We start from the raw sequence: 14,153 nt of genomic DNA on the forward strand, positions 1-14,153 counted from the left end.
TAACTATGGGTTGGTTTCCAAATAAGAGTGAGAATTTATTGAGTGCTTACTATATGCCCAACACTAAGTGCTTTCTGTGAATTAATTCATTTATAATCCTCACAACAACCCTATAAAGTCGGTGCTATTTCTAGTCCAATGTTTTAGATAAATACATCACAGAAAGCCCGGTTCTTGTCCTTGGACAAGTTAGTAGGTGATGTCACCAGGATTTGAACCCAGAAATTTAGTTTCAAAATCCTCTCTCTTAACCACTATACTAGAGCAACTTATTTGTGACCACCAGTGTACCTGACAAGATGTAAATTGTTTTTCTCCAATTTTTAAATTATTTTAAATTAAGGATTATTCTTTCTAATATGTTGAGGAAAACGTAATATTTCAACATGACACTAGAAGTCAATGTAATTACTTCTCCAAAGAAGGACCTGGAAAAATTAAATAACACAAATCTTTAGAATAGAATTTAGAAGATTTGGATTTTAGTTTTAGCTCTGCCACTTATTTTTAAAAAGTGATTGTAGTGAATTTATTTTAATATGGCTTTAGTTTTGGTAGAAAAGTTAAGAGAACAAATTTTGGAGTTAGACCTGGGAACAGCTTGTAGATACCTGCTTATGCCCCGAATCTAGGACCTTGTGAATGTTTCTGAATATCTCTGAGTAGTAAGATGGGAAGAAGTTAAAAGCGGTAGAATGCAAAGGGAAAGAAAAACAGCCTCAAAGGACAAAATGCAATGATGCACTGAAAGTGTTTGGCACAGTGCCACGCTTTAAAAAAAGGTGGCACATGTTGCCTGGACCCCACTCCTCCCTACCCGTTCTCATCTGTAAGAAGACGAGATTGGCTTTGTTGGTCTCTGCCTCCAAGGTCCCATCAACTTTTCAGAGAACATTTCCTGTCTTGGGGGAAACACCTCGTCCAGCCTCCCATTCCATGGCTCTGGTGTTGCTCGGGGAAGGAAGGCAGGCTCTCCCTCAGCTCCCAGGAAGGGTCAGTGATGACACTGGTGAGCCTTTAGGCACTGGTGAGTCTTGGGACCCATCTGCCAGTCATGTCCCTGAGAGGCCAGCTTTGGTTGCTCAGGAGATTCAAGTAAGGGGTTTAGACCCTTAGATGATTGGCCAATAGTCACGAGGATGAAAGACCTGTGCGTCTTCCCCCAAGGCATTCAGCTCTGAGATTCCATAGCCATTTGTGCTCACAGGTTCCCTCCAGTCTCTATGCTCGCCTCTAAGAAGCAGACCCTGCCTGCATTCCCAGAGTGGTTCTGCTTTCGAGGGCCCTGAAGCACAACCCAGAGGCTTAGTCTCCTGGCGGGGGAAGGGCCCAGGGCAAAGGTGAAATGACTGGGTACAGCCCCAACTTTTAACTTCTGCTCCAGGGATAGCTCCCTTCTTAGCTGGAACTCTGTGGGGCGATTGAGTCATATGTCATGTGTCAGTGTGGAGGTGGGAGGCTGGCCCTGGAGGGAGTGGTGACATGTCATCACCCTCCTCCTGGTGGGACTAAATATAGGGCTGAAGCTCCCAGAGGGGCAGAAGCATGTGAGGCCCTTATATCCCTCCCACCCCTGCTCAGTACTAAGCAAGGAGTGTCCATATAATGGCCCCCTTGAGCATTTGGAACTTTCCAGCGTGTCCTCCCACCCATCGTGCTGTTTCCCCTCTTCATCCATCAAAGAGGAAGAACCGATCCTGTTCCCGCAGGGGCAGAAGTGTTTCCTGAAGGAACATCAGAGCCAGCCTCGGTTCCTCCTGAGCTCCGAGTCCCAAATTACCTGATGCTTCAGTACCTCCTCTACCCTGCACCAGGCACAGGGGCTCAGGCCCAGAAGAGGGAATCCACATCGAAGCCAGGCTCTGCCTCTGACTGATGGTCACTGGGCTGTCAGAAGAAAGCAAAGGGGGGTGGGCAGTCAGCATTAGGAACGGGAGCCCTGAGGAGCCTTGGGGTGGGGGCGAAGCAGGAGCAGGTGGGGGTGGGCAGGCTAGTATTCACGGTGCTCTGTTATGCCCCAGGTTTTTTCCACACCTTCTTTAGTTTTAGGAAGTTAAAGGAAATGACTCACTGATGGGAATGCATGGCGTTCCCAAGGGCATATCCTGGTTTGCATGGTGACATCAGCTAGAGGGAGGACAGAATCCAGAGACTGCTTGCAGATGAAGGGTTATGACCATGTGGGAACATGCAGATATTCTGTTTGATTTGCTATTTCCCTTTTTAAAGAATGTGTTGTGGAGGAGAGAAACATTTCCCCTCACTAGTTTCTTACTGGGGACTCATGCTTCAGTTCTATGACCTAGTAGCTGCGTGACTTAGGACAAGTTCTCTAACCTTCCTGAGTCTGTTTCTTTACCTGGGGTAATAATACCTGACCTAACAAGCTGTAAAATGAATGGAATTGTAGAACCCCTACTCGTTCTTTCCTTAAATGTACTGTGGGAGAAGTGGGGCACTCGTTGGCAAAGAAAAGGGGCAGCAAGGAAGGGAGAGGAGGGGACAGAGGAAGTGAGAGGCGGCAGGACTATATCTGCGTAAATGGCGGGTGCTCACGTGCTCATATATGGGAGTTACTGTGGCTATGGCTGCTGGAACGTGAAATCTCTTTGGCAATGGCCTATCATTCTTTGTATTAGAAAAATTCCCAGGATTGGTGCAGTTACTATGGAAAACAGTATGGAAGTTTCTAAAAAAAAAATGAAAAATAGAACTTAAGACCTAGCAATTCTACTTCTGGGTATTTATCCAAAGAAATTAAAGAAGATATGTGCATCCCGATGTTCATTGCAGCGTTATTTACAATAGCCAAGATATGCAGGTAACTAAGTGCCATTACTAAGGTGAATGGATAAAGAAGATGTGGTATATGGATATAATAGAATATTACTTGTCCATAAAAAAGAATGAAATCTGACCATTTGTGACAACATGGATGAATCAAGAGAGAATTATGCCTAGCAAAGTAAGTCAGACAGAGAAAGACAAATACCATATGATTCCTCTTATATGTGGAATCTAAAAAACAAAGTAAACAAACAAAATTGAAACAAACTTATAGATCAGAGAACAAACTGATGGTTGCCAGATGGGAGGGGGTTGGGGGACTGGGTGAAAAAGGTGAAGGGATGAAGAAGTACAAATTGGCAGTTACAAAATTGTCACAAGGATATAAAGCACAGCATGGGAAATATAGTCAATATATCGTAATAACTATGTATGAGGCCAGGTGGGTACTAGACTTATGGGGGGGGGGGGCGGTTCATTTTGTAAATTATGTAAATGTCTAACCACTATGCTGCACACCTGAAACTAATATAATATTGAATGTCAAATGACAAATAAAAACAAAACAACAAAAAAGAACCTGAGGAGATGCCTCACTTGGGAGGGTAGTGGTAGAACCATTAACCTTGCTCCCGATTTGGCCACATACCAGCTGTATGACTCTAAACAAGTAACCCCTCCCCCCAGGACCTCAGTCTCCTCCTCTGTGAAATAAGGGGGTTAAATTGATGAATTCTAAGGTCCCTTCCAGCATCCATCTCTGGTGGGGAAGCTGCTGGAGCAGAGAGAGCAGAGAGATTATCCTGGGTCTCCAAGCAAATGTGCTCCTTCAGCCTTTTTTTGAGTACGAAGGACAACTATAAACATTTGGGCGCATTGATTTACCTTTCACAGGGGAATTCCGTGGACATTGGTCCTGAGTTTGAGAACGAGGCTTACCATATGATTAAGTGTAAGTGACATGCTCCCAGGGCTTCAGGGAATTTACGTGCAAAAGTCAGTGTTGTGTGCTGGCCTCACCTCCAGTTCCAGTCCCGTTCTGCCCTCCACCAGCCGTGGTGGGAAGTTGGTGCTGTGAGAGCGTACTCTGTGTTTTTAATTCGAAGCTTGTTTGATTTCTTTAAAGGCATAAGCTGAATGTTACAACCCTGAGAAACGTTTGTAGAACACCATATTTTATTTTAATTAGAGACCTTTCTGAATTTCATAACAGAATAATTTAAATTATTTCTGACGATTTCTTAGTATACACCATATAGACTCAATTCTAGCCTTAAGTTGAGTTTTATGAAAGAACCAACGCCCCCCCCCCATTAATTTCAGTTATATTAGTCCACAGCCCCTTTGCAAAAACACTCAAAAAATCTCAAATATATATTCTCTTGAGGTTAGATTTCATCCAAAGGAAGATACTTCATTGGTTTATTCAGTATCTCAGTTTGTAATGCTTTAAAGATGTTTGTATGTAAAACTGATGAATAATATTTGCCATTGGAATACTGTATTTATAACTGCAATTCCAATTCCAGAGAAGTTCTATTTTAGGAGTCTTTATCATTAATAACATTTATCAATTATGCTTCATGAATTACATAAACAAAATTAAGAATCCTATTTGCCTTCCTGCCTTTCAGCCCATCTTATTTGACAGTTTGTGGATTGTATTTTTGGGCTCAAGGTCAGCCGAGGAGTAATAGCTTTAGGTCTATTTGCCTATCCTCTTTTTAAAGCTGAATTTAGCTCTTGACATAACAGCATTTTGACTGTGAACTGAATGAAATTTTAATTTTGGCCTTTGGTTATTTTGGATCACACGATCAATTCTAGTAAGGTGAAGAATTAGAACATATAAGGCAAACCTAATTGCATTTTTAATGACATTTTAAAACATTAGTGAAAAAATGAAATAGTCTGCATAACAATATTGTTTTTAAGTTTAGTAAATTATTTATTATAAGAGCAAAACATATTTTTTCTTATGGTAGACAGTGCTATTATAATATTATTTGCTTGGAAGTATTGATTAAAATCATGTTATTAAAAGAGATTTTATCTCAGTGGTTCTTTGATATATAATTTTATAAATGGCTCCAGTTAAATAACTGTTAGGGAAACCTAGGTTTTCTGATACCAGAGAATATGTGTTGACTTTTTTTAAAAATCCCCTTCACATCCAATCTAATAAAGGTGAGCTTCTCAGATAACAAAGACCTTCAGATGAGGAGAGACTGTTCTCTCAGGCTCATAGAAGCCCAGATCTTTCTGCAAGAAGTAGAGGATGAATCTCACCCCTATCTTGGTAGCTTTAGCCTAAGCCCTGCCCTTGGTCTAGCTGAAATGACATTGTAACCATGTGGCATTTCATGGGATCATGGAGGCCCGAGAAAGTGAAAGTACTACCCCTATTAGCCTTATGCTTCCAGTAGGAAAGGATATAGTTTTGAAGGGAATTTCTTCCATTCTTTTTGCGTGAATCTCACGGGAACGTAATTTTATAACCAAGGCCCCACCTTTAACCTGCCAATTTGTTGATGAAGAATCTCAACAGTCAACAAATGACCCTCGAGGAGGGAAACACACCCTTGAAAGTTAAGGCAAACTTTTCCGTACTTACTTACTTTTTCAAGACAAAACCCACAAGGTTTGTTCTTTTTATTATAGAAATAATTCACGATTTCTGTAGACATTTTAGAAAATGCAAAAGGGTTCAAAGTAGCAAGTAAAAAAAATAGATATTACCAATACAGCAATGGCCCATTGTCATCTACTACTAACATTTTGGTGCCATTTGGGAAGCAACATTGTCATAGACAGTGTGTCAGACAAGGCCCTTGAGAAAGGGTTGCTCGGTTTGCATGGGAAGAAGAGGTGCAGGAAGACTAAATAATTGGCTAAAGTTATCCAGTGAGGGGGTGGCAAAACCAAAACGAAGATGCCTGGCTCTGGAATTTTCTCACAGCAGCCAGAGATGCAAATCTTTATACAGGGGAAGAGCTACTGACAGTTCTTTCTCTGCCTCTCCTAGCTGGTGGCTGAGGAAGGGCCAGCCGGCCTCCACTGAACTCCTCTGGCCATGCCTATGGTGGATGAGGAGATGATATGTGTCTAAGCAATTGTGTTATCAACTTGTGGGTGCAGTTTCACCTCACACACTCCTTCGGGAGAGGGGAGGAATGTGCTCCCTCTGTGGGGCAGGAAGGAGGGACTGGGGCAGATTTAGAAAGTTTGGAATTTTGGAACTTGTTATTCTGAAGAAGGCTAAAGAGAACTGCCCTGCAATCAAAGAACGTTGACTGCTACTCTTGGCTCCAAAGACAGTAGAGCTAACCTGTTAATGAAAACTTACTGCCCTCAGTCCCCTCCAGAAAGAAAAGTTTTTGGCAGCCAAGGTGGCACTGATCGACATGTGAGAGGCTCAAGCCCACCTCTGGGTAAAATAGCTATTGGCATGGGCACTGAAGCTGCTTGTGCATAGGTATTGCTAGTAATAGAGCATTAGTGCTTCTAGTCTTCCTAAACTAAGCAGCAGTGAGTGTAAGTGTACCTAGAGAAGCCATATGTTCATATTTCAAGGTAGGAACCTGGACATGCTCCATTAACCAGCATCCAAACAATTGCTGTCGCTGGAGCTCATCTTCCTTAGCGGAGGCATTATCACAGCGACCAGCATCTCTTCATAGACCTTAAGAAGGTCTACAAAATATTGCTAATAAACCCCCGTCAAGATTCCAGCCATCTAGTTAATACCCAGAACCATCTACTGTTTACTCTAGCTAATTTGCATGGAGAGGTTAGCCTTTCAGTTTGAGATACAACACCAGAATCACTTATTTGGAAATCATGGAATATTAGAACTTACTTGGAAATCATGAAATATTAGAACTGGAAGGGATAGTAGAGATTATTCATTACCACCTTGTCACTTTATACATCCAGAAGGTGAGGTCCCTATAACCAAAATAGGGACTTAGCTAAGGCATCCAGCTGATGAATAATGGAGTTCAGACTTCTTTTTATTTGAATCCAAAGATTTTTCAACTTAGCTTCTCTGATGAGGACCGCAAGTTGATGTGGACATAATCTTTACCCTGGTTACGTCTGTTTACTTCAGGGGTCATTTTGATGAGCTTATCAAGGCTCTGGCCCCTCTAAAACAGAAGAAATGAAGAAATGATAGATTAACATCAAATAGGTAAAATTATTCATTAAATCTCAGAAACAGCCCAGCCAGCATGGCTCAGTGGTTGAGCATTAACCTATGAACCAGAAGGTCACAGCTCGATTCCCAGTCAGGGCACATGCCTGGGTTGCAGGTTCAACCCCTAGTAGGGGCGGTGCAGGAGGCAGCCAATCAATGATTCTCATCACTGATGTTTCTATCTCTCTCTTTCTCCCTTCCTCTCTGAAGTCAATAATATATATATATATATATATATATATATATATATATATAATAACAAACTCAGAAACAGTATAAACCTTACTGATATACCAAAGACTGTTAAAGGTGACTCTGCAGGAGCATATAGGGGTTTATATGTCTCTGAAACTCACTGAGATCACAAGACAGTATTTTCATCTTGGTGCCATTTGGCCACTAGCGATACACTCAGTCTCTATTTTGATTCATTTACTGCTGTGCTTTTAGCCTTTGCAAGGAACACTAAACATTTTTATCACAGTCTATATACACATCTTGTGGAACATTCTAGAAAATACATCCTCTTCATATCAACCTCCAACATGCTGTGGACTTTACATTCAACTTTGGAGAATCTGTACTTTGTGAATTGACATTTACTAGGTTTTCTATTCACCACACTGGATTAAGATAAATATACCAGTTTGTTCAAGTCCTGATATACAACCTGGTATCTGCTTCTGGTTCTTATATCTGTGTATTAAAACTACCCATTTTGACTAATTATGTTGGCAGCCAACAATGGAAAGTTAAAAATCTACAGAGTTCTAAAATGTAAAATACATTTACTGTAATACAAAACTCTAGGTAGTCACTGGAAACATGACAGTATTTTATTGCTACCCTTTAGTACATTCTGTTTCTGATCTTAACGGAATTTTGTTTTTCTTAGTGTATCTACATGTGTGTGTGTGGGGCGGGGGGGGGGAACACTGAGGTCCTGTTAGCACAAGTGATTTTTTTTCTATACTTGAATAGGGGTAGAGCTCAGACCCAGTTTGAACTTGTTATACTGCCTATCAAACTGACTTCTCCTGACTTTTCTGTTTTTGTAAATGGCACCATTATTCCCCTGGTCACCCAGGATCAAAATATCAGTGTTTCTTGGTATGTCCCTTCCCCTAAATTCCCATATTAAAGCCTTCTCTAAGTCCTGCAACTCTTCCCTTGAACTCTCTTACACACCTATTTTATCATCTCCATTCATTCCATTGCAACCAACATCATTTATACTCCTCTGACTGAAGCAAAGGCACAAGGTGAAGGAGAGTATGCACTTGCCGTGGGCATGGCTGCTCTTTGGGGTGGTAGAGGTGAGGTGGAGGGGTGTGAGAAGAGAGCTATTTTGAGTCCTCGACCTGTGTCCATGCCATCTACACCTATCTCTCTCCACCCCTTTAAAATGACTTAGAGAACCTGGGAAACCATTGCCCCACTCTCGCCTTTTCTTAGTGGAGCATCATAACTAACTGATTCGGAGAGCTCTTTGAGAGGTTCCCTTCTTGTGGGGGCAAGGGAACCAAAGACCAATCAGTCATCTATGCATTCCTAATTCAGCTTTATTTTACCTAGAGATGAAAATGCTGAGCTAAGGAGGATGAGATCCCCTTTCCCCCTAAAGAAGTCATTGACTTTGGTGTTGGATTGATAAGGAATCCAATTCCAGGGTGTGTTGACCTTCAAGGCATCCTCTTAGAGTGCTTCTTTAATTCTCATCACACATGTTTACTCCTGATAAGAACTAATCCTGAGGGAGAGACTCCCTCAGGGAAGATGGGGTTTATGTAATAGAACTCTAAAAAAAACCTATTTAGTTTGGTCAAAATATGAGTGCAGAAGCTGATATTTAGACTGTTCCTTGAACGTAATCTTCATTATTTATAGCACTTATCCGATTATGATTTGCTTACTTGCCTCTCCTCTGCCTGGGTTCTAATTCTGTCCCTGACAAGGACTAGCAGTGGGCTCTGGGTGAGCTATTGAACTATGTTATTTATTCCTCAGTTTCTACACCTGCACCTACCTCACAGAATGATTATGAAGATTAAAGTAAGTGTGCATTTAGCTTTCTCTTCCTAGGACCTAATACTATGCCTGTCTCCCGGATACTCAATACGTTACTTATAAATTATTTGACTCGTGAAATTTTCTATAAACTTCTTTGGAAGACTGAGCTTAAATAAATTTTTTGTCACACTACAAAGCTGAGTTTTGGGAAGAGAATTTGGCCAAAGGATACTTTTCTATTTATCAGACTGAGCTGAAGATAGTGTCTATCTGTAAAGAGAAGTTGAAACCGGATAAATGTATTGAATATTTTATGACAGCACTTGAGAAACCCTAGGGTCTCTCCATTCCCACATTTGGATGGGTTCTTGGAATTGTCTTCTGTGTTCCATCTAAAGTGGCTGGGAGCTGATTTGAATTTCTTCCAGGAAGTCATGGACTTTGGTAGTAGACACTCTTCATTGTCTTGCTTAACCTACAGTGGTGTTCCTCTAATATCCTTAGCATTTGGAGCCTGTATCATGTATTGGACATGCTAATATACACTGTCTTAGGACATTTGTAGTTGCCATTTAATTATTATAGGCTCACTTTACATTTCAGTTGGCCGTAGCTCTTATAGAAGAAGGATAGATTCTTATTTCTCTTTTCCCTCACAGGAATGTATTAAAATGGTCAACTATTTGCTGGTTGATATGTCTACAATTATGTTTGTCCCTCACATTTGGAAATGTCATTGCTGAAAGGAACGGTGTTGGATAGCCTTTTCTGGAGATCTTTAAAAATAGTGTATTTTCTCACACGATTGGGTGATGGAAGTGAGGCCTTCAGGGGCAATGAAATAGTCTCTGCTCCTGAAATAGGGATTATTTGAACTTTAGCTTGAATGCATGTTGAAAAGAATGGGTTAAAAGTAGGACAGGAGATTCTATGCCAGGATAGTCTATTCAGAGGGTGGGGCTGAGGTCAGACCAAGGATAGGGATACATGGAGAAACATTCTTCAATTCAGAAACCAGAAGGAAGTGTAGAGGGCAATTATGGGAAGAAGGGCACCTGGTCTCAGGCAAGATGGTAGGCACATTTGCTGGTTTTGCAAGTCCAGTTCACTGGGTCTGGCAGAGAGCAGGTGCACTAGTTTCTGTCATTGCCATAACAGTGTCACACACTTAGTGACTCAAAACAACACACATTTATTCTCAAGGTCATTTGGCTAAAATGAAATCTCCATCTGGAAGTCTCCTAGGCATCTCAAACTTAGTATGTCCCCAATGGAGAGCCTGCTTTTCAACCCAAACCTGCTTTTCCTACTGTCTCCCCCATTTCATTAAATACCAATTCCATTCTTAAATGGCCCAGGTCAAACACTCTTGCCTCTTCCTCAACTCGTCTTTCTTCTAAGTCAGCAAATCTGATGGGCTCTACCTTTAAAATTACATAATCAGAATCTGATTATTTCTCACTGCCTCCAGTTTGGATTCCTGCAAGTAGCACTTTAAACTGGTTTTGATTCTCCTCATGTGCCATTTTCATGTGTCCTCTGCACAGCAGCAAGAGCACTCCTGCTAACATGTACGCCAGATCTGTCACTCTGGTCCCCAGTTGGCTCATTTTGCTCAGTCACAGCCAAAGACCTTCTGATGGCCTAAGAGGGTAGGTAGGCCCATCTCACTGCCCCTCTCCTGGTGCTTATCTATCTCATAAGCTATTTGGACCAGTTTACCATCAGGGACTCAAAGTTTCCTACCTACCCATAGCCTTGGGCCATCCTTGGTCATGGAGGCAGATTTCAGGTCAGATAGGGGCACCTGTCCGTCCATATCCTCTGGCTCACTCTGCCTTCTTGCAACCCCATTCTGATAGCCACCAGAGTCTGAGTGGAGGGCTTTTTCTGTGTCACATAAAAAAAAAAAATGATAGGAAGAGATTTCCCTGCAAGGTTCCATTGGGGAACAAAGCGATGACAAGCATTTTCTGGTTCTGCTGTTCTTGTACCCAGTCAGGCCAGTAACTGAAGTGGCAGCTGCTGCTGAAATGCAATCCAGTTGTTGGGGTTTGAAGAGGGGGCAGAACTTCTTAGAAAAAGGAATGGGAGGGAGCGGTTCCTATTGTATGTTAACTACATCCGTCTTCCAACTTTTTTTCTGCTCAATTGGCCACTTCTGGGGATTTTGTGCAGGAGGCAAGCATCTTTGAGAATGAGTGTTCTTTGCTGTTGGTTCAGCAGCTGGAATGAGGTGAAGGGTGCAGACAAAGCCTTTCCTTAAAGGGTGTCAGGGCAGATGCAGTGAGGTATTCACCTTGTGCCTCCCTTTGCACTGTTCTAGAGGGTTTCAATGCATGCTTACTGAACTGAACTGACACATTTTTAAAAATTAATGACCAATCCTACTTCTAGGACTATATCCCAAGAAACCAATCAAAAAGGATATATATACCCCATATGTTCATAGCAGCACAATTTACAATAGTTAGGATTTGTAAACAGCCTAAGTGCCCATCAACAGATGAGTGGATTAAAAAACTGTAGTATATCTACACAATGGAATACTATGCTGCTGTAAAAAAAGAACTCTTATCATTTGCAACAGCATGGATGGACCTGGAGAGCATTATGCTAAGCGAAATAAGCCAGTCGGAGAAAGATAAATATCACATGATCTCACTTATTTGTGGAATATAACGAACAACATAAACTGATGAACAAAAACAGATCCAGAGAGAAAGAAGCATCGATCAGACCATCAAACCTCAGAGGGAAGGCAGGGGAGAGGGCTAAGAGATCAACCAAAGGACTTGTATGCATGCATATAAGCATAACCAGTGGACACAGAAACTAGGGGGTTGAGGGCATGTGCTGGGGAGTGGGAGTGGCCTGGGAGAGGTCAATGGGGGAAAAAGGAGACATATGCAATACTTTAAACAATAAAGAATTTTTTAAAAATGTTGATGACCATATCGGATGATAAATCAGTCACACACACATGTTGTTATTACTGGAATTCAATGTCAGCATAGCCAAGGGAACTAAGAAGGGGCTAAGACTGGCCGAGGGCTTTTCAGGACATCTGACGTGGCAGTGGGGTTGATGTGTTGTGTCCTGCTTTTGTCTGATAGGTTATCGCTTGTGAACAGCAGTATGACTCTTCCTATGACGCTCGCTGTGACGTCTGGTCCTTGGGGATTACAGCGATTGAATTGGGGGATGGAGACCCTCCCCTCTTTGACATGCATCCTGTGAAAACGCTCTTTAAAATTCCAAGGTAGGACACACGATGGCGCTCTTGGCTCATAAGTTCTTTGTGAAAGCGGCTGTTAGCGGGGATAATAGATCATAAACAATTTCTCTCCAAATCTGTGAGAGCCTGATTATAAAATGTACAGTATTTCTTTGTGTGTGTGTGTGTGTGTGTGTGTGTGTGTGTGTGTGTGTGTGTGTGGCGGGGGAGGTGGAGAGGAACAAGGGTAGAGAATGACCCTGAAAGATAACATATCTCAAGGAATAATGGGACTTTGTTGTAACAATTGCGTGTTTTCAGTATGTACTCCAATTTTTGAGATGTTCATTTTTGGTGCTTTGCATGAGAAGACTACAAATGCAATATTGGGTTAAGTAATCTAAGTATTGTGTTTTGTTTTTAATTATATAATTATATATGTTTGTTTGTTTTTAATTTGAATCTTTCTCGAGTACTCAGGAAAATTTGGGGATGAATAAAAATGTGTATCCTATTTTTGTATTTACTCAGACCAACACTAACCAGCATTTTTTAAAATGTTACATCAGTCATATGACTGTCTTTCCATCTCTTAATTTCTGCCTCAATGGGAAATTGTGCTGAAAGAGGTCAGTTTGGTGTTAAATGCCGGTGTATTGTGTGTATTCACTGGGGGTTTGTACAAGAGGTTTGGTTGTTTGTCTTCCATCAGAATCCAGCCACGGCCAGCCAGCTGCAGAAGCGAAAAGGGAGCTCCGTCCCAGGCAGGTGGCCGGTTGAGAGCTTTGTACCTTTCACATTTCTCTTTCAGAGGAAGGCTCTGGGCCGGCTGGGAGCCCTTCAACCACTTGGCTAATACAAGTGTTAACCTTCCCTATCTGCGCAATCATGCAGCTATCACAGCCTTGAAAAATTTCTCCCGATTGCAATTTGCATTTCTGATTAGGTCTATTTATATGCAGATGAGGCTCTGTGGTGTTCATCATTGTAATGCTCTGTTTTCTACCTAATCCAGATGTGAACAACCACCCACCATTATTCCAAAGATGGTTCCCCACTCAAGACAGGGTTGGTCTTTTTGCTTTTTCCAAAGTACAACAACAGGTCCTGGGGATTAGAAGGGCAGACAAAATTAATGGCTTTTAAAATTAATAGTCTCCTGGGGGGGAAAAAAAATCTGCTGAAGGTTTAAAAGGATGTGAAATGCATGACCACACAACAGTATTGTATACATAATAAGTCAGAAAATAGAAACAGTGTCTGGGATGACTTGTGTGTGTGCTTTGATATTTGACAAAGGGTTTACTCTTCATCATTTATTCAATGTGGTCACATAGTTTCCCAAATATCACAATTAAGGTGTGGCTTCTGATTAGCAAAATATATACGGTATATGTACTTTTTTTGTAAGAGGTCATCTACTTGGGTATATTTTTTTCTTTTCTTTTTTAGTATGTATTTGTGTACAGACCAACTATATTTCAGACAGTGATAAATATGAGGCAGCTTAGATGTGTGTGTGTGTGTGTGTGTGTGTGTGTGTGTGTGTGTGTGTGTACTATCTTAATTCTGAGTGCTAAAAATGTATCCTTTCCTCAGAAAAGCTCTTTGATGGAGAGTGGAGAAATTAAACACATCTTTTAAATAGGCTCTCAAGTTATTTACCTGTGTGTTTCATGAGAACCTCAGTCTCTGTCTCTCATTCTCTCTCAGTTGTTTCTTTCCTAAAGGAGAAAAGCAAAGGACAATCACAGAAATCCTTGGAATCCATTTGGCTTCAGAATCTTTCCTTCCTATTTGGTTCTGAGTGTTTTCAGGGTCCTGTGATTCCTTCCCATTGAACAGTGAAGTCTGCTTCAGAGGACTCGGTCCCAGATACTGTGTGTGGCTTCCTCCCCTGGCCTTCCTCACTCACCTCTTCTCTATAAAACCCTTTCCTTA

The 14,153-nt window shown here is 41.5% G+C and overlaps 1 protein-coding gene across 1 annotated transcript in view; it reads left to right on the top strand.

Moving 5' to 3' along the window:
• MYO3B (myosin IIIB) overlaps positions 1 to 14,153 on the top strand; it is a 357,251-nt gene that overhangs the window by 18,952 nt on the left and 324,146 nt on the right. Inside the window, exon 6 of the mRNA XM_054723043.1 lies at positions 12,112 to 12,257. Coding sequence (XP_054579018.1) covers positions 12,112 to 12,257 — 146 coding nt within the window. The remainder of the gene's footprint in view (positions 1 to 12,111; positions 12,258 to 14,153) is intronic.

Source organism: Eptesicus fuscus, chromosome 11 (genome assembly GCF_027574615.1).
Source record: "Eptesicus fuscus isolate TK198812 chromosome 11, DD_ASM_mEF_20220401, whole genome shotgun sequence".
NCBI lineage: Eukaryota > Metazoa > Chordata > Mammalia > Chiroptera > Vespertilionidae > Eptesicus > Eptesicus fuscus.